The 21936-nt window shown below is 45.1% G+C and overlaps 1 protein-coding gene across 3 annotated transcripts in view; it reads left to right on the top strand.

The window, feature by feature from the left end:
• Positions 1 to 2612: 2612 nt before the first annotated feature.
• TSC1 (TSC complex subunit 1) overlaps positions 2613 to 21936 on the top strand; it is a 52096-nt gene continuing 32772 nt past the window's right edge. For 2 of the 3 annotated variants that reach the window (XM_059891865.1, XM_010810528.4), the window contains exons 1-3: positions 2613 to 2686; positions 11323 to 11385; positions 18359 to 18543. In XM_059891865.1, the coding sequence (XP_059747848.1) occupies positions 18438 to 18543 (106 nt within the window). In that variant the 5' untranslated portion in view covers positions 2613 to 2686; positions 11323 to 11385; positions 18359 to 18437. The remainder of the gene's footprint in view (positions 2687 to 11322; positions 11386 to 18358; positions 18544 to 21936) is intronic. The other variant, XM_024999613.2, reaches the window with a different exon arrangement.

Raw genomic sequence — 21936 nt, 5'->3', positions numbered from 1 at the left:
GGTCTGATTAACATCTGTCTGAGTGCTGAAGAATGGATGCTTCTGAACTGTGGTGTTGGAGAAGACTCTTGAGAGTCCCTTGGACACCAAGGAGATCAAACCAGTCCATCCTAAAGGAAATCCTGGATATTCATTGGAAGGACTAATGCTGAAGCTGAATGTCCAATGCTTTGGCCACCTGATGCGAAGAACCGATTCACTGGAAAAGACCCTGATGCCGGAAAGATTGACGGCAGGAGGAGAAGGGGACAACAGAGGATGAGATGGTTGGATGGCATCACTGACTTGATGGACGTCAGCTTGAGCAAGCTCCGGGAGTTGCTGATGGACAGGGAGGCCTTGTGTGCTACAGTCCAAGGGGTCAAAAAGAGTCGGACATGACTTAGTGACTGAACAAGTCAATGACAAAATCAATCCCAGAAAAGCAGAAAATATGGAGCCAGCCCATGAGCAGGGGCAGGGCTGCCTCTGCCTTTCTTCCTAGCCTCCTCTTCACAAGCCCCTAGCGGTCCATATTGAGAGAACTATTACCATTCTTCTTCCAGATATTGTATAAACAGTAACAGTGCAGTTATGGTCCCCTTGAGGGCCAGAAGCTGATGAGGCTCGTGTATCACTGCTCCCTTCCACGGAGGATAGCATTCCAGCAGGATGAGGTCACTGAGCCAAGGAAGAGGGGGGCGGGGAAAGGGGATTCCTGGGCTGGAGCTCTGGCGTCGTGCCCGTCCCCCGACTCCATCCCTCCTGATCCCTGGTGGATTCACAGTGTGCCCGAGTCCTTGCCACAGTGCTAATGCCAAGGCAGGAATCTGCTCCTGTGAGATGGTCTGTGGACTAGGGAAAGCTGGGCACGCCCCTCTTCTCCTCCAGCCCTTCCATCTCTGGGCCCCACCTGACCATGCTGGGTGACTACACCGAAGTTAGCACCGGGTGGACTCGCCCCAGGCAGCGATTGGATGCCAGCTGAGAGTGCACTGAGAAATGCTAACAAAACTAACACTTATTGAAATAGGCTTTATGCTGGTTACATCTTAAGGTCTCACTGAATCCACCCCAAATCCCTATCCTGTAGGCATCATGATTAATATTAAAACCCCTACGTTGCAGACGAAGAAACGAAGGCTCAGTTCATTAGCATGATGGCAGAAACCTGTGTTCACACTCTAGTCTGTTTGAGCAACAACCTCTTGGCTTCCCCAGCTGTCTGCAGGCAGGGTTAGGCTGGTGGAATTCCCAAGTCAATGCCCACCTGCCCCATAAGCCAGGATGGTGATAAAGGCTGTGCACTGCTCAAGGGCCCCCAGAAGTGGGTGTGGGTGGCTAAGGGCCAAGATCCTGCATGGCTCTGCTCACATGGACTGTGGGCCCAGAGGAAAGGCTTTTTTCTAATGCTCTTGGGGCCTCTCTAACCCTACAGGCTAACAGCAGTCCTACCTGGGACCACGCTGGGCCTCCTGGAACCCTGGTCACTCTCACAGTAGGCCCCTTAAGCCATATGCTGCCTTGCCTTGTGACCCAAATGGTTCCCATGACAAAACTTGTTGTTTCCATAACTCACCCAGAGTTATGTCCCGGTGCTAGCTTCTTTTAGTTCTTTCCTTCCCAACTGCCTCTCCCATTTCTATTTCATAAAACCTACCTTTCCTTTAAGGCCTAGCTTGATGCGCACTCCTTCAGAAAGCCTTTCAGATACCTCAGACTGCGGCCTCTCTCACCCTGGTCCGGATCAGTCACAGCGCTCACCATAGTCTGCCTTCGAGGACCATCATCTTGTGAGCATTTACCCTGCGTGGGTCACTGTGCTTAAACACCCTCCGTACTTTATGTCCCTGAATCCTCACTCCACTCGTGTTATTATGCCCATTTCACAGCGGAAGAAACTGAGGCTCAAAGGACTTCAAAACTTGTCCAGGTTTACACAGCCAGGGAGGGGGCAGGGCAAGGATTGAATGAAGGGGTTGGGCTTTGAAAGCAGCCAGCTCTGATTATGGTGGTTTTCCACAGATGTCGTGACCGGGTGTCTGAAATGCTAGCAATCTGAGGGGCAGAAGTCAGTGGGATTCTCCGCAAGCCCTTCGCCCACGGGGGTCATTGGCTCCTTGGGAAACAAGATGGAAGCTCTGCGGTCAGGCACAGGGAGACCCTCGGTTGGGGAGTATCCGGGTGTGCGAGGCTCGGGAATGCAGGAGGCGCCCCAACCACACCCAGCTCGGCCAACTTGTTTACGCCTCTTGCACAGCCCCTCCCGCCCGGCCCGGGTCACGTGACCGCCTCCCCGCCCCTAGCTCTCGCGTGGCTCCTCCCCGCCGCGCCGGCCCTTCTTTTTGCCTCCTTTGGAGTCACAAGATCTCTCAGCAGCTCCCCTTCGGAATCCTTCCGCCCGTCCCCGCCTCCCCGCCCCCCCACACCCCCAACCGTACAACTCCCCTTGGCTCTTTCTCGACCGGTTAGCACCACCAGTAATGAGCAGAACGGCCCCTTCTTTCGAAAGGGGCAGGCGGCCAAGGTCGACGGTCGTCGGATTCGAGGTCGAGGCGAGGCGCGGGTGGGGATTCTTTTTCGTGGCGGAGGCTGCAGCGGCAGTGGACATTTCACGACGGGGGGGAGGTGCTGTACGTCCAAGATGGCGGCGCCCTGTAGGCTGGAGGAACTGTGAGGTAAACAGCTGAGGGGGAGGAGACGGTGGGTGAGTACGGGGGTGTCGCCCCTTCCTTTTCGTTGGGGTCTTCTCGGGACGGTCCCGGCACCATGACCCCAGTCTGGGAAGCCCTGTGGGGCTTGGGCAAGGGGCTCACTTGCCGGGGAAGGGACCCCGGGAAGGGGGGGTTCGGAGAGCTTTCCCCTCCCTCTTATTACTCGCTATCTCCGACGGGGCCTGACGGGTTTCTGGGGGAGGAGAGGCGGCCCCGGCCGGCACTTGGCCCCTCCTCGGCGGCGGAGGGGACCGCTGCACCCCCCCAGGCCGCGGTGTCGAGGGCAGGGGGTGAGGTGGGCCGCTTTGCCAGCCCCTTGCTCGGTGGGGTGACAGGTTCCCGCGGGGTGCGGAGAGCCGAGGAGAGACCCTCCGCGGGAGAGGCAGGTCTGGATTGGGGGGTGGGGGCTGGTGCCAGGGCTTGATGAGAGGGGTCAGGGGTGGGGGAGGCGGGGAATGAATGGAGTCTGCCTGTGGGCATCGGGGACCTGCCCGGACTCGGTGTCTCCGCAGAAATTTGCAGGAGCGTGTGTGCCTCGCTCCAGGTGTGCTTCTGGGTGTTTAATTGATGGTGAAAGACAGTTACCTTCCAGCCGGCAGAGGTGATTCTTAAGAGACAGCTATTTGCAGAGCCACTCCTAGACGCTCATTCATTCATTTGAGGAACTGGAGGATGAAGAACCGGCAGTCAGAGAGCCCTTTGAGAATTAAAGCCCTTTCTTTGTGTCTCCTAGTACAGAGTTTTGCTTCTGGCGTTCTGGGTTTGGAGGGGTGGGGGTGGGGGCTTTGGAGGGGGCGCGGTCCTCCTGACACCAGCAGCTTGTTGACGGAGCACGCACTGTGGAAGGGCTCCGCAGTCGTCACCTCCTTTAGCCCTCGCGACAAAGGGGAGAGGCAGCCACCAGGAATCCCTCCCATTTCTCAGATGAAGAAACTGAGGCCCAGAGAGATGAGGGTACCGTGCCCCAAGGTCACACCTTTAGGATTCTGTGAGCCAGGATTGGACTGGATTCTGATTCCAAGACTGTGCTCCTGTCTTTGTTTGTACTTAACATGATTCTCGTTTATCTGTTAATAGATCAGATCTGACTTGTCATTCTTTCTGATCAGGTGATTAGAGTTAATCAGTTGGCCGGGGTTTGTGCATAAGTGCCTGTGTGTGTGTGCTTAATTTTGAAGAGGGGCCCACTTGCTCACATACTTTAGCTTTTGTTTGGGATAGCAGTGTTGTGACTATAAACACGGTAGTCTAAATTAGGCTGGAAAGTATTTGATGTTTTCATAAAACCAATGCGTTTACTGCAGAAAGAAGCCGTGCTAAAATCCTTGCCGGATTTTTTATAGAAAGCATAGAAATAGCACTTCACTTGACACAGCCTAAGCTGGTAAAAGTACTAAAATAGAATAATATTCTTCTGAGATACTTGGATTTATAATTTGGGGATCAACTTGGAGTCCTCTGAATTTGCACTTGTTGATGAAACGGGGCTGTAAATTTCGAGAAGCATTATAAAACCCAGCCTTGTGGGAGCCCTTGATTTACTGAGCAACCACCTGTGATTCTTAAGTTGAACATTCCCGAGTAAACCTGGAATATGCAAATGTGGAAACTGATTTAAGGTCGTATGGGGAAATGCAAACTTTAACGGTCGTGCATCAAGCAAATGAGGCGCCTCAGAAACAGTGAAACATCCTTTGCTATGGCCCTGGGGAGCTGCAGAATCTTCCTCTAACCACCGGGTGTAAACTTAAGGGGTGTTTATAGAAGATGTAAATGGAAAATATCGTCTTACTAAAGTTAATATCTTACGCCAAACACTCTTACATCAGGTGCATGAAAGGGCAAATGATGTAAGCTTTCTCTGCTTCATGCATTTCCTGGTGTCATAGACTTTGGTATGTTCCTAAATTCCTAGTTAGAGAGATTCCTAGGCAGCTACCCACATTCTTGTTTTCCGTTGAATTGGCGTGTCTCAAATCCTGTGACTCAGTTGTACTCTGCCTGATTGGATTCTTAAGAGGGAAGACATCCCAGTCTGCGGGTGTAACATGATGCCTTCTGTTCTCATTTGTGAAGTGAAACCAAACAGTCTTGACTGGGACAGATCAAATGTATTCCTGTCTGTAGAATAATGAAATCGCTGGAAACGAGAAATCTCTTATCAGTAGTGTCTTTCAAACCTTCACGCACAGGTAGTTTGCATATGTCGCTGAGGACACCCTGGGTATATATTTTGGAAGAAGTTATAGGTGATTCTGATGGCACCAGAGGTTGAGGACCAGTGGCTGAAGTTATCAGTTTGGCTATTTTTCTTTTAATTTATAATTCACTGCAGAGGCATGTCTTGAAATGGCTCCTAAGCTCTGGTGTGTGTAGTGGGGGTAAGTCAGGGGCTCTAAGGTACAGCTGACTTGATCTTCAGGCGTCTTTTCTTTTAAAGTGTGTTAAGGCGCAGGTGCCATTCTTTTCCGGGTCCTAGGGCCTTGGTGGACTAAAATTAACTTTTCCTGGAATTAATTAGGTATTCTTGACTGCAGATGAGCCACATACAGCAATACATCAACCATTTCAAGCTTTTCTAAAAGTCACATAGATTTCAAGTCCTTTGGGGGTTCAGGTAAACATTCTATGTTGATTGAATCAGGTGTTAAATGGCTTTATAATAACTAAGCAAACCAGCAACTTTTAGCTTGACCTGTTGAGTTTTTATCCTTTCCTATCACATTTTAGAAAAAGATATTCCTTGTAAGTGCCTAATATTATAAATCTCTTTGAGAGATTAGTTTTATTGGTAATAGTTTTGTTTATCAATTAAGTAGCTGCAAGCATGAAAGAAAAGTGTACTCAATAGCATTGAAACCTCTACCTTTAGCTTTTTGCTTTAAAAATAAATATTTATAAATGGCATATACTTAAACACTAAAATTTCCCCTCTCATTGTTTCATATAGTTTGTATATGAAAAAAACTATTTTTTTTCCATTGGTCTGAAGAAGGTTTCAGCCCATTTAAATTGGTCTAAAATTACCATCAACAATTTTAGATTATCCCTCTTCTGCTTTGCTTTTTTTTAAAAAATTATTTTTTTTATTGAAGGATAATTGCTTTACAGAATTTTGTTGTTTTCTGTCAAACTTCAACATGAATCAGCCATAGGTGTACATAAACCTGGTTTGCTTTTTAAGCCTGTAGTTCCTAAACGTTAGTAATTTAATGTCTAGTGTCTATTTTTGGGAGGGGGGAGAAGGAAAAAAACAAAAACAAAAAAACGAAAACTTTCGTGTATATAAAACATATATAATCCCAGGACCTTGCTTATTTCTTCTTACTTCTCTTGCGTAGTACTAACTTTTTTTCTATACAGGGAAGCAGCAAAAGGTAACAACACTTTTAAAGGTTGAATGAATTCAGGTTGTCATCTAATGAGTAAAGTGCCTTAAAAACCTAGTTTTGATACAAACAAGACATGGTAGTTACTGGCCTAGAATTCACAGGTCACCTTCTAAAGGAAAGATGATGGCAGTAGAGCCCATGAAGTATCTGAGTGACAAGGGATAATTTTACTCTCCTGTTGGTGATGGAGGGCACACTGGGCCGCGGTGAGAAAGAACAAATGTCATGACCTTACTGTCTGCAGTGGTTAAGATCTGTGGTGCTCTGAGTACAGAGCACACAAGCACAGCTGAGAAACATGAAGTGTATCCATTTTAAACTACAGAATGACTTTATCAATGTTTCAAATATAAGTTAGTAAGTGTTGACTTCTAAGCCTTATGTACCTAGCAGTACATTTTGTGTAGTAGTAATATTGTTATAATAAAGTTTGTATTTATTGGCACAATGCCAAACAGTGTGCTAAAGTTTTTGACATTCCTGATCCTGTTAGCTCTTCCCGAAACCTTGCAGGGACATGATAGGGAGATGAGAAAGTGGAGGCTTCAGTAACTTATTCAGTGAGTTGAGCTAGGATTTGAACCCTGTTGGTTGACTCCAGAACCCACACATTTAATCTTTCACTTGATAAATGGTCTGAACTGCTGAGCTCATAACTAGTTGAAAGGTCAGTGGTTCTTAAGATTTGGAGGGCCTCAGTTCTCCTATGAGAGTTTGTGGGAAGCTGTGGACCAAATAGCCTTTTCTATCCCATCAGCTCCAACAAAATTCACACAGATAAGAAAATTTGAATAGGAACTTTACAGACCCAGCCTGAAGGCCAGTTGATCATTCCAAATAGTTTACTGCTCTTAAAAATTGAACTCGGGCTTTCAGAAACAAAAGCAACCCACAGATAGGAAAGGCCTAAGTCTTTTAAAGATGGACTATGTGCTGCTTGTACTATAAATCATTTTGTTAAAACTTTTATATTGAAAGGTTCTTTACACTTCACTGGGAAATCAACCTTAGGTGTCACATTAAAAGAAGTTATAAGTGGAGAACTCAGGTGTGTAACTTGCTAAATGCTTGTCAGGCTTAGCATTCAGTCCCTGTGTACCTTTATCACCTGGCAGAATTCCGTTCGGCTTTTTTCCAAGGTTTATCTACTATCTATTTTTTGTTTCCTTTTTAACCTCAAATGTATATATATGTGTGTGTGTATATATATATATATATATATTTAATATTTCTTGCCTTCCCCCTCCTTCCTAGACTAGTGGTTCAGTGGAACCACTAGTCTGGAAGACCCCACTTCCAGATTCAGAGGTCTCAGACCAGGCGTAAATCCCCAAGTGATGGGTGTTGCTGGTGTGAGGACCACCTTTGAAACCCACAGGTGTTAGTCCTAGACTATCAAAGCTTGTGCCCTTATTTCCTAGGAGTTTTCTATTTTAGTCCTTGAACTTGAAACCTAAAGAAAACTTACAGTTTGCTCAGATTTATTTAAGAGAAGCTCTGTATTTTGAAACATGACACTTGGTTTATTTTCTTGGTAAATAATTTTGTTCATGCTAATAGAAAGTTAAATCATAAGAAACATAGTTTATAGATGAGGTGGTGGTTGCTGTTGTTTTTAGTCACTGACTCAAGACCTACTGTTTGGAACCCTATGGACTGTAGCCTGCCGGGCTCCTTCTGTCCATGGGATTTCCCAGGCAAGAATACTGGAGTGGGTTGCCATTTCCTTCTCCAGGGGATCTTCCTGACCCAAGAATTGAACCTGCTTCTCCTGCATTGCAGGCAGATTCTTTACCGCTGAGCCACCAGGGAAGTGCCTTATATTATAGAAGACGTACACCTAACCAAAATCAGTGTCTCTCCCTGCAGACAAGATACTAGAGGATCCACCTATGAAATAGGTTATATGCTCCAGCAGATTGTCCTTTCGGGTCCCTGATGGCTAACATTCTGAATGGAGTACCTGGAGCTCCTCCTCTGTTTATACAACCTTGAGAGGGACCACACTGCTGAGACCATTTAAATCACACGTGACTGTACATGCTGCCAGGTTTTGCTCTCAGCTGTCTCACTTTCACACACTTGAGTGGTATTTCCCTCCGTGCAGAAGTAGGGAGGGGAGTTGGAGCTCGTGTCTTACCTTTTTTAGATGCATTTGTGCTGAAGTCAACTTTATTCACTCGGTAGAATATTCCTGTAAGAAATCACCCAAGCGATACGGAGCCAGAGCCCGGCCTGAATGTATAAAGGTATACCACTGACGTCTTACTACTGTCCGTGCCATCGGTGTAGTTTCCTCTTCTGTCTGTGCTGCACTTGATGATGGCACAGTCCATCTGTGCCTCAACCTGTGTCTGACTTGTCTCTGAACTTTCTTAGATAAAACCTCAGCATAGAAAACAAGTCACAGTGAAAAGACGTCTGCCTACCTTCATTATACCTGTAGTTGTTTTTACATTATGGACAAGTTGTACAAAATTATCTTAGGCGATGTGATACATAGTTACATATTTTATGTGGATTGTGGTTCTGAAGAGTCCCAGGGGTGAGAAGGCCACAGACTTGATTTTCCAAAAGTCCGAATATTCAACTGATATTTTCAGATAAAATGCTTTCTAGAGGCATTTGGGTACCTGCCACGAGTGTTTCATAAAGGTGTATGCAGCTCTTAGCTCTCTCAGCTTGTAATGCAGATATGCTAGCACAGAGATGCGTGAAAAAATGTGTACAGGTCCTGCTGATGCCACCTCCACATGACCGGTCCAGCTGGAGTCCGTGTGTGGCCCTGTGTACATAGGCCATCTCTCTGTAAACACCTGAAGAATGAAATGAAGGTGAAATGTGAAAACAACTTGGCCTATGCTCCTCCTGCTTAATCTCAAAACACTGAAGCACGAGCTCTCATCTTCTTGCTGGAACCTGCCGTTTATTTTTATTCAGAGAGACGTCTTAGTTACCCTTGTAGAAGGGCAGTTACCGTGTTGCTTTCAGGTGAGGACACCGCTTTGGGGTCAGACATCAAAGAGGAAGGGTCTAGGTCTGAGGGCATGTTTCCTTTTTAATTTGGCTTCTGACGGTAAGAACATGCATTGGCCCTGTTACGCTCTGACAGGTGTTTCCATCCGAACCCCTCAGGGGCACACATTTTTGAGGAGGGTCTTTCCATTCCTCACTTCTAAGCAGGAAGTTCACAGGTCACATGATTTTCCCTAGTAGTACCTCCATGGGGCAGGATTTAAATATAAGTGAACAAGTAAACACTTCCAAATATAAATAATGGCAGGCAGCCGTTGACTCGCCAACACTCACTACCATTACCGTCTTTTGGCATGGTGGTAAAGACGTAAATGTTAGTGTTGAGCATTGGACAAAAACCGTTCTCACTTTCTATGCCAGTTTCTTTATCTGTGACAGTGACCCTGGCTGGACAGGCTACGAGGTCACATCTGGTATTACATCCTAATTTTACCCTTGCCTTAGATGTTCCTCTTCAGGTAAAACATCCAACTGCGATTAATTGCAAGAGGAGTCTGCATGACTCACTGGACTCACAGCTGATTCTAACATTCTCAAGGTTAGAGGCTCCAGGGTTTTGACTGCAGCCCTTCTGGTGGAGTGACTGTGGCTGGGCAAGCACTGCTGTCTGAATGGTTGCCTTGGCCTCCTCGGAAGGCCAGCCTCTGCCCAGCTGTGCACACACACTTGGAGTATGGTGCCGAGGACCGCTCGTATTAAATGCCTAGAATGTGTTCCACAAGGAAAGATAATTACTCCATCATCTGAGCATGAAGTTTTAACTGTGAGAGAGCTGCCCGACACACTAGTTCAACTTTGGCCAGGATCATATATTGAAGGGCTTGCTTCTAGGCTCTTCTCTGTTGAGTGTAATTAGGCCTATATTGTGTATGAGGTTCAGCTGCCAGGTCTGCATCCCACCCTGGAATGGCTACCGAAGAAGCTGGTGAACTCTTTGTTGACTCACACGGGGTGTATTTGCCCACTGGGTGCCGGACGCTAAATAGGCCCTGGGTGTCCACCAGTGGGCCCAACAGGAGGTCCGAGTCCCCATGGAGCTCACAGTCTAATCAGGCTGTACTAAATGTAGTTTGAAGGATCCACATTTTAAAAAGCAAACTGTATATATATCATGTTAAACATGGATATTTAATATAATTTAGAAAGGAGAGCAGGAGAAGAAAACAGAAAAATGCTGGCTGTTCTCAAATATTTTATGTTTGTCATGCAGAGGGATTAGGTTAAGGTGGTGCTGTTTTGAAGGCCGAGTTCAGCTTTGTACATTTATTTAAGAAATATTCTGACCTCTAGTCATTCTGTCAACAAGTCCCAGACTCTGTGGCAGCTGCAGGAGATACAGTGCTGAAGACGCTCCTGTCTTTCCTTGCCTGGAACTCCTGTGCTGGTGATAGGGACATGCTCAGTAACTCATTGCACTTATTTAATTGGCTCGTGGTCAGCGACACCAAGAAACACAGGCTACAGAGAGCACGTGCTGCGCCTGACCTGGTCTGGGCGTGAGTGGAGGGAAGTGAAGGCTCTCTGAGGAAGCACTTGTTCAAGCAGAGAATTTGAGGGTGAAGACTGAGCTCGGGAGCGGGTAGAGGTCGGTGAAGTGGGGAGCACACAGGTCAGCTGAGAGAAGGTGAGGCTAGTGGGGCAGGGTCGCGGGGGCGGGGGGCTTATGGGGGACCAGGACGTGCTTCGTGCCCGGAGCTGTTCTTACTCCTGGGGCACCTTGGGTAGTTACTCTGCCACACGCAGCATTAGGAGGCAGGTGCCGCGCCTCTTCTCTCCGTACAGATGACAGGATCTAAGGTTAGACTTTAGAGACATGCAGTCAGCCAGCCAGAGTTGCACGGCTGCTCAGTGGCGGAGCCTGGGTTTTTTCCTACTCCGAGCTCTAATTCTAGAGCCTGTCCTACCCGTGCATTTACTGCCCACTCATTTATAGCTCTAAAAAAGACAGTTAGCAAAAGGTGGACTTTACAAGTTCAGCGCAATAGAAAGAATTTCCCGCAGCCAGCTGTTCAGAAATGTAGATGGGGAGAGGCCCGTGCACCCAGTGATTCCGAGTGTTCATTCCAGTGGAAACCAGGTGGCCACCTGTCAGGGATGGGGCGGAGTGGGAAGCCGGTGAACCCCGACCCCCCTCTGACGGCGTCCGGGATCTCACTGCAGCGTGAGATGGTGATTTACAGATATGTGTTTTTTCTCTCCAGTGACCATGAAAAACACCAGGTTGACAGCACAGAAAACTGAAGTACCAATTGTCCCCAGAACAGGTAAGGTGTAAACTCAGTGCAGCGGCTGTGGGGAAGGGAGGGGAGAATCATTTATCTTGTCTGTGGTTGCACTGGTGTGAAGAGGTTTCTTTGCATTCAGGGTGTAACGTATGATTTTAGCTATTTGCCAGTAACTGGACCGTCTGTGCCGTGAAGTAATTAGTCAAATTACCGGTAATTTATTAACGGCTTACTCAGTGCCAGGCATGGTGTTAAGTGCGTTCTGTGGTTATTTGTTTCCCTCTTCACAGCCATACCTTTGGTGTGTCTTCATTTTGCAGATAAGGAATTGGGCTCTGAAATGTTATATAATTTTCCTAAGGGTGTATGGCTGGTACTTGCAACTCAAATCAGTTCTGTCTAACAGCAAAATTTGGTTTTAACCACTAAATAAAATTGAATCCTGCGTGTTTTGAGCAAGCCATTTAACTAGCACAGAGGTTCTCAACCCTGGCTGTGCCTTAAAAACCCACATGGGTCTATAAAACAAACCAGCTGTCCTGTCTGGACCCTGCCCCATAACCTGCTCTGGAGTGAGGCCTGGGCTTCAGGACTTCATAGCCTCTTCAGGTTATTCTAGTGTATGAGCTAGGCTGAGGACCCTGAGCTAATGAGTTAGCATTTACATCTTAACGTGGCTTTATCTGTTACTTGTCTTAATCAGTTTTCTGGGGATGAGATATATGCTATCGTGGTTTCTAAGAGCTGGAGGATATCCTTCCTAAACACAGGGATCTGGCATGTCTGTGGCTAGGAGTGTAGCCTGAGTGGTCCCTGAGCAAGATTTTGAGTTTGAGTTTGGAGGCAGGAGTGCGCAGCGCAGCGCTGCAGCTTTCTGTCTGCAGGAAGGGCATAAGGAAGATGGGAAGGCATTTCGTCCGCTATCTTTGTACACAGACGGCTAGTGGGATTCATCTGATGCCTCCCTGGTTGCCCTTTGCTGTATTGTCACTGTCTGCCTCATCTTACCTCATAAGAATTACGAAATAAGGTTTTTTTTGCCTTAAAGCTTGCTGTCTGTTCACAGACAGGGTCTTAATACAGATTGTAGACTCAAAAGAAGGTGGAAGAAGCGTTATTCCCTCACGAGTACGGAAGACTTTCTGAGTTTGACTTTTCATTTTCAAAACAAAATTTTTTTAAATTTTTTATTTATTTATTTTTGGCTATACTGAATTTTCATTGCTGGACGGGCTTTCTCTAGTTGTGGCGAGCAGGGATGTCTCATTGCGGCGGCTTCTCTTGTTGGGGAGCACAGACTCTAGAGTGCATGGGCTTCAGTAGTTGTGGCTCACAGGTTCATTTGCCCCGCGGCCTGTGGAATCTTCTGGACCAGGGGTCAAACCTGGGTCCCCTGCTCTGGCAGGTGGATTCTTAACCTTGGGCTGGTGGTCCCAGGAAGTCCCATTTTCAAGTGTTTAATGGGCACTTCACCCTGTCCGTTGTTGGAAGGCCACTGAATATGTATTTGAACCCAGTGTCAGATGGTCCTGTTCATATCCTCGAGGCCCAAGCTGAATGTCACACATCAGAAACCTCAGATGGTGTTAAATATTTTTCAGTATTGCACTTGTTTTGTGTTTCAGTAGTCATATTGTTAAAGTTTGAAATTTTAATGCAGGAAAAGTACTTGGTCAGCACCGTCAGCTGCTGGATTGCCCCTGTGTTAGCGGGTGTGTGATTCTAGAAAGATGTTCCTCTTCAGCTGCCGCTTTTAGTCCCATCACTAACCTTTGTGGACAAAGCAGAATGGAATTCAGGAGAGTTTCTGGTAAATTATGTTTTAGAAGGAACCTGTATCTGGGATTCATAACTTGGTCAAGCCTCAAGGATCCTTCACCTTAAAGCCACCTTAACAATTATTGACAACCTATGTCAGTCATCTTGAAAAGCTTTTTGTTTAAATTTTTAGCCCCCATAGACACAAAATACAAGACAAAAACTACAAGAACTTGTCTTCCTATAACGGTTTTGTAAAATCTGTTTTGAAATTTTTTGATTAGTGAGTATAAAATGTGTTTGAGTATTTCATTTTTTTCTTAACATTTTTTTTTCATATTCTTTATGTTTGACTTGAAGATGATTTATCGTGGATATTGTTGACTGTGGTTTGGGTTTTTAGGTAACAAGCTGGCATTTTATTTTTAATTCACCTTCACAAGACGTGTGGTGTTTCCAAATCTGACTTTTCTTGAAAGACTACAAATTAGGATTACAAATTAAATGAAGTTATTAAATGATTATTTTTTATAATAAATGTAAAACAATTCTGTACAGGTTAGAATTAAAATACACTTTAATTTCTGTTGTGTAGCCAAGTATTGTTAAAAGTTTTATAAACATTTGGCTCAAAGAATAATTACTGTTATTTGTAAAGCTATCTAGTGAACCTACCTTCTTGATACCCATTAATATATTTAACTGTTTGAAAGTCCTTAATTGTTTTCGAACATAAAAATCACATTAACTGAAGCTTTTATTTTTAATAATAATGATTAAATATTGTATTGATGGAACTTCAACTTATAAAACACAAAGCTTAGATGTTGCATCTAGAATATTTTCCCTTTGTTCTGCTGTTAACGGTAATCCTAACGCATGCCTGTCCACATTACAGACATTGTGTGGATTACATATGATGGTAACATTAACATATCCTTGCTGGTCACACGTACACAGTCAGGGATCCCAGAAATGCTGCTAAAGTGGGCGATTCACTGTTCAACTTTCAGTCCTACAGACCAATGCCACAGCCAGATTTGGGCCAAAAATAGAAACTAAAACCGAATTTGGTAAATCCCTGTTTTCCAAGCTTGTTGAGACCATGCTAAGTGTTCTGTTTGATCAAATCTGGTTACCAGTGTAGAGGTTAAGTTTGGTTTATTCAGAAGCAGTGACTTGGAACCCCCTGTTGCTTTGGATTAGGTGGTCTGGGGGCCTCTCCAAGATGGTGACATTTTGAGCAGAGAGTTGAAACCAAAAGCAGCACGAGGATCTGGGAGAAGAGTGCCCCAAGGACGGAGGCAGCAGCAAGTGCGGAGGCCTGGGCGGGGCGCTGTGTCCCTGAGCTTCAGAAACCGAGACTAGAGCTGGAAGGTGGGGTGCGGTGACGCAGGCCGGGGGCAGCGGGGTGCCTGGCAGCCGCAGGGGAGCCAACTCTTGTGAGCTTTGTGGGGAGCCGCTGGGTGATTTTACATGGGAGCAGTGGAGTCTGATTTCCCTGTTTCAGAGTGTCTTGGTGGTGGTGTTGGGGAGAGGAGTGATGGAGACTGCTGGTCCCTCGTCTTTCAGGGGACACGATGGGGGCTCGGACTGGGGTGAAGCAGAAGGGAAAGTCAGTGGGCTTGCCAGAGGATTAGATGTGAGCGTTGAAGAGTCAAGGATGTCACTTGGACGTCGGCTGTAGACTGATGGTTGTGCCTATTACTGAGGTCCAGGAGACTGGCAGAGGGACAGGTTTTGGGGTGGGGTCTGGGTGTTGAAAGTCATGACTCCCTAATATAAACAGCATCATTGATAGCACTGTACTGTGCCTTGTGGCCCCCGACAGTAGTCTTAAACTAAACAAAATGTTGCTCTGGTGTGTAGAATACAGAACTGTATGAACTCAGATACTGAACGCTCAGCTTCTCCTGTCTCCTGTCTCCTATGCTTGGTTACTTCCAGAACGGAAGCAAGACTTGCATGGCGAAAGCGGACGCCTGATGAGCCTGTGGTGCTAACCTCTCAGTGACTTTTCCTTTGTCTCCTCTAGGCTGTAAAGTGTGTTTAACACGTGCAGCTCACCCACTCCCACCGCATCCAGCTGGAGCTGGTCCCTTCCCTCCCTTGTGTACTCACTGAACCATGTCCATTTCCTGCTCATGTATGTCTAGTTCCTCATGGCACACGCTACGTCTTTCTTCCCTACTTAGCACCCTGCACTTAACCAAATATTTGAGTAAGTTTAAAAAAGAGAGATTCCGGTCATGGAACTAATTCCAAAGGCTTATGATTGAACTCCCGAGAGGGCTTTTAGAATGTCAAAAATCCTTGAACTTGAGGCACTTAAATGAAAAATCCCACAAAAAACCCATGATTTATATTTTTCCTGGGGATAAGAAAAATACGACTGAAAGGTAGAATTTTAGAACTGAGGAGACAAGCAACAAAAGCTTATTGCCAAAAAAATGTACGAGTGTATTTTAGACTAAAACATTATTTTTGCTTTCTATAAAGCACTTGGAAAGAGTAGCCTCCAGAAACCAGACTTTATATCTAAATTACAACCTGAAAAACAAGTGAGGTGGTCCGTGACGGTCAGCCCTGAGTTCCGCCGAGTTGACTGGATGGGCGCCATCTTTGTTTGGTTGCTCTGCTCCGGGCTGCCTGCATTTGCAGGAGCAGCTCCGACACGACTGTCTTCTGAGCGCACAGAAGACAGACTCAGGAGCCTCACTAGCCTGAGACAAGGCAAGTATCTGCTTTACTGGCACAAAACCAAACTTAGGGGAAAACACCTTTAAGAATCATTTGTGAGTTACCCGAAGTAGAAGTGAATGTGGGCATCAGCTAGATAAATGTGCTGTTAAAGTCATTTTGAAAGTGGTGACCCAAAGATTCTCACCAGTATTCGTAATGGTGACATGTGAGTACCACTCAGCAAGTGCTTATTTGTGCCAGGTACTGTGCTTAGGTTACCTCATTTAATCCTTTCGATGAACAATAAACCCTGACAGGTTGGTATTACCTTCACTTGTAAATTTAGTATAATCCAACTTATAATAAGACGAAATTTGTTTCTATTTTCAGCTTTCAAGTTTTACAGTGAAACCTTACTGGTTATGGTCTCACATTTCTGAGTCCTTTGAAATTACTACCTTTATGATTTATCTGTCGGATTTATACTTAAATAAATATAAACTTGTATTTGTATCATACAGCATGCTTTCTATATCGAGATTTGCTATCAAAAATTCATTTATATGTTTTAATTGATCTTTCTGGCTAATGAATTTCTGATTCACCAAGAGAAAAATCAGTGAATATCACCAGGTTGTAATTAAACAAGAGCATAGATAATAATAAGTTAATGCTCACTAGTTTCAGGGAGTCATTGCTACTTTAAATTTGGCATTCTAGTAGGAGGAGCTTAACTCTTCATTAGCAGAGTTTTTTCTTAGTGTAGTGTTTCTCAAGTGGAGCTTATTTACCCTTAAAAGAATTATTCTGGAGTGCTTATTAAAATGAAGATTCCTAAGTCCACAATTCAGTTCCAAAATGGGCCTAGAAAGTTAGATCTCAGGTGATTTTAATACACACTGAAGCCTGAGAACTGTCCTTTTTTTAGGTATGTATCTTTATTTATGGATTAATATATAATTGGCTGTGCTGGGTCTTAGTTGCAGCATGCAGGATCTTTGGTTGTGGCATGTGGTGTCTGGTTCCCTGACCAGTGATTAAACCTGGGCCCCCTGCACTGGGAGCACAGAGTCTTAGTCACTGGACCGCCATTTCCAGAACTGTCGCTTTAGCTTACTCAAAGACAAGCAAATACGAATTAAGAGTGTATTTTAACGTGGCTGCAAGTGACGTAGATGGTTGTTGGTCTGAGAGCTGCGCCATCTAAGTTCTGCTTTCCTGTGGAGCCTTGGCAGAATTGTTTATCCTTTTTGAATATCTATGCTCTGATTTGTAAAATAAAGATAAGATCTGCCTGCCTTACAGTCACTGTGATGATCACAACCACGAGTTAGTTTAATGTCACGTGTACGGACTTAGGGCTTTGAGTGAAGTGCATTTGGGGTCAAATTTCAGTTCTCCCCGGTTTTGCCTCCTGCTAGCTTTGTGGAGAAGGCAATGGCACCCCACTCCAGTACTGTTGCCTGGAAAATCACATGGACGGAGGAACCTGGTAGGCTGCAGTCCATGGGGTCACTAAGAGTCAGATACGACTGAGCGACTTCACTTTCACTTTTCACTTTCATGCATTGGAGAAGGAAATGGCAACCCACTCCAGTGTTCTTGCCTGGAGAATCCCAGGGACGGGGGAGCCTGGTGGGCTGCCGTCTATGGGATCGCACAGAGTCGGACATGACTGAAGTGACTTAGCTGCAGCAGCAGCTTTGTGACACTAAGCAAATAGCTTGATCTCTTTTCCTCTCCCTGTAAAATGGGGGATAAAAGAACCAGTCATACTGTAGTTATATATGGAGTATATTTGATGATGTTTGTGAAGGGTTTGCAGAGCCTAAGAAATGGTAGCTGTTTTTACAAATATAGCTTTAAAAACCATAGTGGGGAGAAATGAATGGTTGTAAGTGTGTCTAGTGACACGTGGAGAGTGAGCTGCTTTTTTATATAAAGTGACTGCTCCACTGCCATGAAGGACTGAGTATTTGAAGGTGCAGGGTTTGCCCTGATGCCCCTGTTCATTCACACCCACTTCGCTGTAACCAGCAGCATTGGAGTGTGGGATCCGTGTCTGGAATGAGGGGCATAAACTGAAAACAGAGGAACCATCCTGGGTTGAAATCAGATTTCGAACTCATCCACTTGTGACCTAACAGGCCATACTGTCTTCTAGACACTGTTGGGGTTATCAGGAAGATAGTATTCTTTCAGTTCTTCTGAAAATGGTTCATCTACTCTTTGATTTGAAATGATTGATTTGAAGCTTAAACCCAAGGTAGAATCAGCAGTAATTAATAACACTAATAAAACTTCGATTTAGTCCTGTTACTAAGTTGCTGGGATGATTCCAACTGGTGTCTTTTTTTTTTTTTTTAAATAATTAGGTTTCTCTTTGTTGCATTGCCTAGAACTCCTCTTTATAAATTTGTTAAGAACACTGTTATTTACACAGCTTAGCTTCTTTGATCAACAGTGTTGTGGACAAACACCGCTTTGAATACATGCTCGGGTTGTCTGGCAAGTAGGTTTTTGTGGGAAAAATGGGACCGTTTTATCACAGTGTTCCTCTTCTATTTTTCAGGCTGGTAGTGGCATCAATGAAGAACCTTCAAAGTCTTTAATGCACGTCCTGAACCAGCAGAGCACATTCGTGTCAGATAATGGCCCAGCAAGCCAATATTGGGGAGCTCCTCTCCATGCTGGACTCCCCTCTGCTGAGTGTGCGTGATGATGTAACAACTGTCTTTAAAGAGAATCTCAATTCTGGTAAGCCAGATCCTACCCTGGTTAGCTACTTCATCTTCTAAAGAGAGTCTTTAAAACCACCAGGAGAAAGCATACACGGGTGGATTCGTTCTGTATGTGTGTGAAGCTCTTGGTGATGGAACTATTCACAGGCTGTGTACTATACACGTGCTCAGTTGCTTAGTTGTATCCACTCTTTGCAACCCCGTGGACTGTAGCCTGCCAGAATTCCTCTGTCCATGGAGTTTCCCAGGCAAGAATACTGAAATGGGTGGCCATTTGCTACTCCAGGGGATCTTTCTGACCCAGGGATCGAGCTCGTGTCTCCTGCATTGGAAGGCAGATTTTTACCACAGAGCCACCTGGGAATCCCTTCACATAAACTCACAAACATAGAAGTAAGAATCCCATAAGGAGCCCCGCATGCCCAGCCTTTACTGTTTCAATGAACCCCCTGACTCCCCCCCACATAGGTATTTTAAAACAAATCCCAGACACATCGTTTCATCTGTAAATCATATGCCATTTTTAATATGAAACATACGTGTGTGCGTGCTCAGTTGTGTCTGACTCTGCGACCCCATGGACTGTAGCCCACCAGGCTCTTCTGTCCATGGAATTTTTCTAGACGGGAATACTGGAGTGGGTTGTCATTTCTTCCTCCAGGGGATCTTCCTGACCCAGGGATTGAACCTGCGTACCCTGTGTCTCCTGCGTTGGCAGGCAGACTCTTACCACTGAGCCACCTAGAACCTCTTTTTAATCGTAGAAATATAAGTTTAAACAGTACCCTTTTTTTGCTTACCAGATTGGCAGAAATCAAATATTGGACATATAAATGTGTGTTGTTAGCAGAAGAATGAATACACGGGAGTTTACCCCTTTTGGAATATCTGTCATTAATTAACAGCACATGTCATTTGGTCCACTTACAAGAATCCATATTTCATTCACTTGAATGAAATGTAACAGAAACTTGGAAAAACCAAAGTATCCTTCAGGAGGTGGATGACCAAATTACCAGTAGAGCCGTGAGGAGAGCGAGGAGCTCGGTGCAGAGAAGGAAGCAGGTCATCGGTGCTGTTGTGGACGGTGTGGTGACAGCAGGAGGAAGGGAGACCCTCCCACAACCCCTCGTTGAGTGGAAAAGACACACGTGCACATAGACCGTGGCTGTATGGATGTGGGGGCTGCGTGTGGGCGATTCTCCCAGGATGCAAAGTTTTGAAAGGACATGCACCAAATCCAAGAATGTCTGTCTCTGCAGTGGCTTGTGAGACCAGCAGTGAGGAAAACCGTCACTTGTGTTTTATTCACTTTGATACAATCTGAGTTGTTAACAATAGGTGTGAATTATTTTTGTCACTAGAACAGTTTTAAAAAGGAGACAGTATTTCATGTGCTCTTAAGGCTACTTTTCACAGTTTGTTGTGATCCACAAAGTCAAAGACTTTAATGTAGTCAGTGAAGCAGTAGATGTTTTTCTGGAATTCTGTTGCTTTTTTTTATGACCCAGTGGATGTTGGCAATTTGGTCTCTGGTTCCTTTGCCTTTTCCAAATCCAGCTGAACATCAGGGAGTTCTCGGTTCGCGTATCGTGGAAGCCTGGCTTGGAGGATTTTGAGCGTTACTAACGTGTGCTGCTGCTGCTAAGTCACTTCTGGCGGCCCACCAGGCTCCCCTGTCCCTGGGATTGTCCAGGCAAGAACACTGGAGTGGGTTGCCATTTCCTTCTCCAATGCACGAAAGTGAAAGTGAAGTCACTTAGTCGTGTCCAACTCTTAGCGATCCCATGGACTGCAGCCTAGCAGGCTCCTCCGTCCATGGGATTCTCCAGGCAAGAGTACTGGAGTGGGGTGCCATTGCCTTCTCCGTACTAACGTGTGAGACGCGTGCAATTGTGTGGTAGTTTGAACATTCTTTGGCATTCCCTTTCTTTGAGATTGGAAGGAAAACTGACCTTTTCCAGTCCTGTGGCCACTGCTGAGTTTTCCAAATTTGCTGGCATATTGAGTGCAGCACTTTCACAGCATCATTTTTTAGGATTTGAAATAGCTGGAGTTCCATCACCTCCACTAGCTTCGTTTGTATTGATGCTTCCTAAGGCCCACTTGACTCCACACCTCCAGGATGTCTGGTTCTAAGTGAGTGATGACACCATCGTGGTTATCGGGGTCATTAAGATCTTTTCTATATAGTTCTTCTGTGTATTCCTGCCACCTCTTCTTAATATCTTCTGCTTCTGTTAGGTCCATACTGTTTCTGTCCTTTATTGTGCCCATCTTTGCATGAAATGTTCCCTTGGTATCTCTAATTTTCTTGAAGAGATCTCTAGTCTTTCCCATTCTATTGTTTTCCTCTATTTCTTTGCATTGATCACTGAGGAAGGCTTTCTTATCCCTCCTTGCTGTTCTTTGGAACTCTGCATTCAAATGGGTATATCTATCCTTTTCTCTTTTGCCTTTCACTTCTTTTCTTTTCATAGCTATTTGGAAGGCCTCCTGAGACAACCATTTTGCCTTTTTGCATTTCTTCTTCTTGGGGTTCGTTTTGATCACTGCCTCCTTTACATTGTTAAGAACCTCCGTCCATAATTCTTCAGGCACTCTATCAGATCTAATCTCTTGAATCTATTTCTCACTTCCACTGTATAATCGTAAGGGATTTGATTTAGGTCATACCTGAATGGTCTAGTGGTTTTCCCTACTTTCTTCCATTTAAGTCTGAATTTTGCAGTAAGGCGTTTATGATCTGAGCCACAGTCAGCTCCCAGTCTTGTTTTTGCTGACTGTGTAGAGCTTCTCCATCTTTGGCTGCAAAGAATATAATCAGTCTGATTTTGGTGTTGGCCATCTGGTGACGTTTATGTGTAGAGTTGTCTCTTGTGTTGTTGGAAGAGGGTGTTTGCTGTGACCAGTTTGTTCTCTTGTCAAAACTCTGTTCGCTTTTGCCCTGCTTCATTTTGTACTCCAATGCCAAACGTGCCTGTTACTCCAGGTATCTCTTGACTTTCTGCTTTTGCGTTCCAGTCCCCTATCATGAAAAGGACATCTTTTTTGGGTGTTAGTTCTAGAAGGTCTTGTAGGTCTTCATAGAACCGTTCAACTTCAGCTTTGGCATTAGTGGTTGGGATGTAGACTTGAATTACTGTGATATTGAGTGGTTTACCTTGGAAACGAACAGAGATCATTCTGTCATTTTTGAAACTGCATCCAAATACTGCATTTTGGACTCTTGTTGACTGTGATGGTTACTCCATTTCTTCTAAGGGATTCTTGCCCACGGTAGTAGATATAATGGTCATTTGAATTAAATTCACCCATTCTGGTCCATTTTAGTTCACTGATTCCCATCACTTCATGGCAAATAGGTGGGGAAACATTGGAAACAATGACAGACTTTATTTTCTTGGGC

This window comes from Bos taurus, chromosome 11 (assembly GCF_002263795.3).
Source record: "Bos taurus isolate L1 Dominette 01449 registration number 42190680 breed Hereford chromosome 11, ARS-UCD2.0, whole genome shotgun sequence".
In the NCBI taxonomy this organism is placed as follows: Eukaryota; Metazoa; Chordata; class Mammalia; order Artiodactyla; family Bovidae; genus Bos; species Bos taurus.
This window is presented reverse-complemented; position numbering and strand designations above follow the sequence as displayed.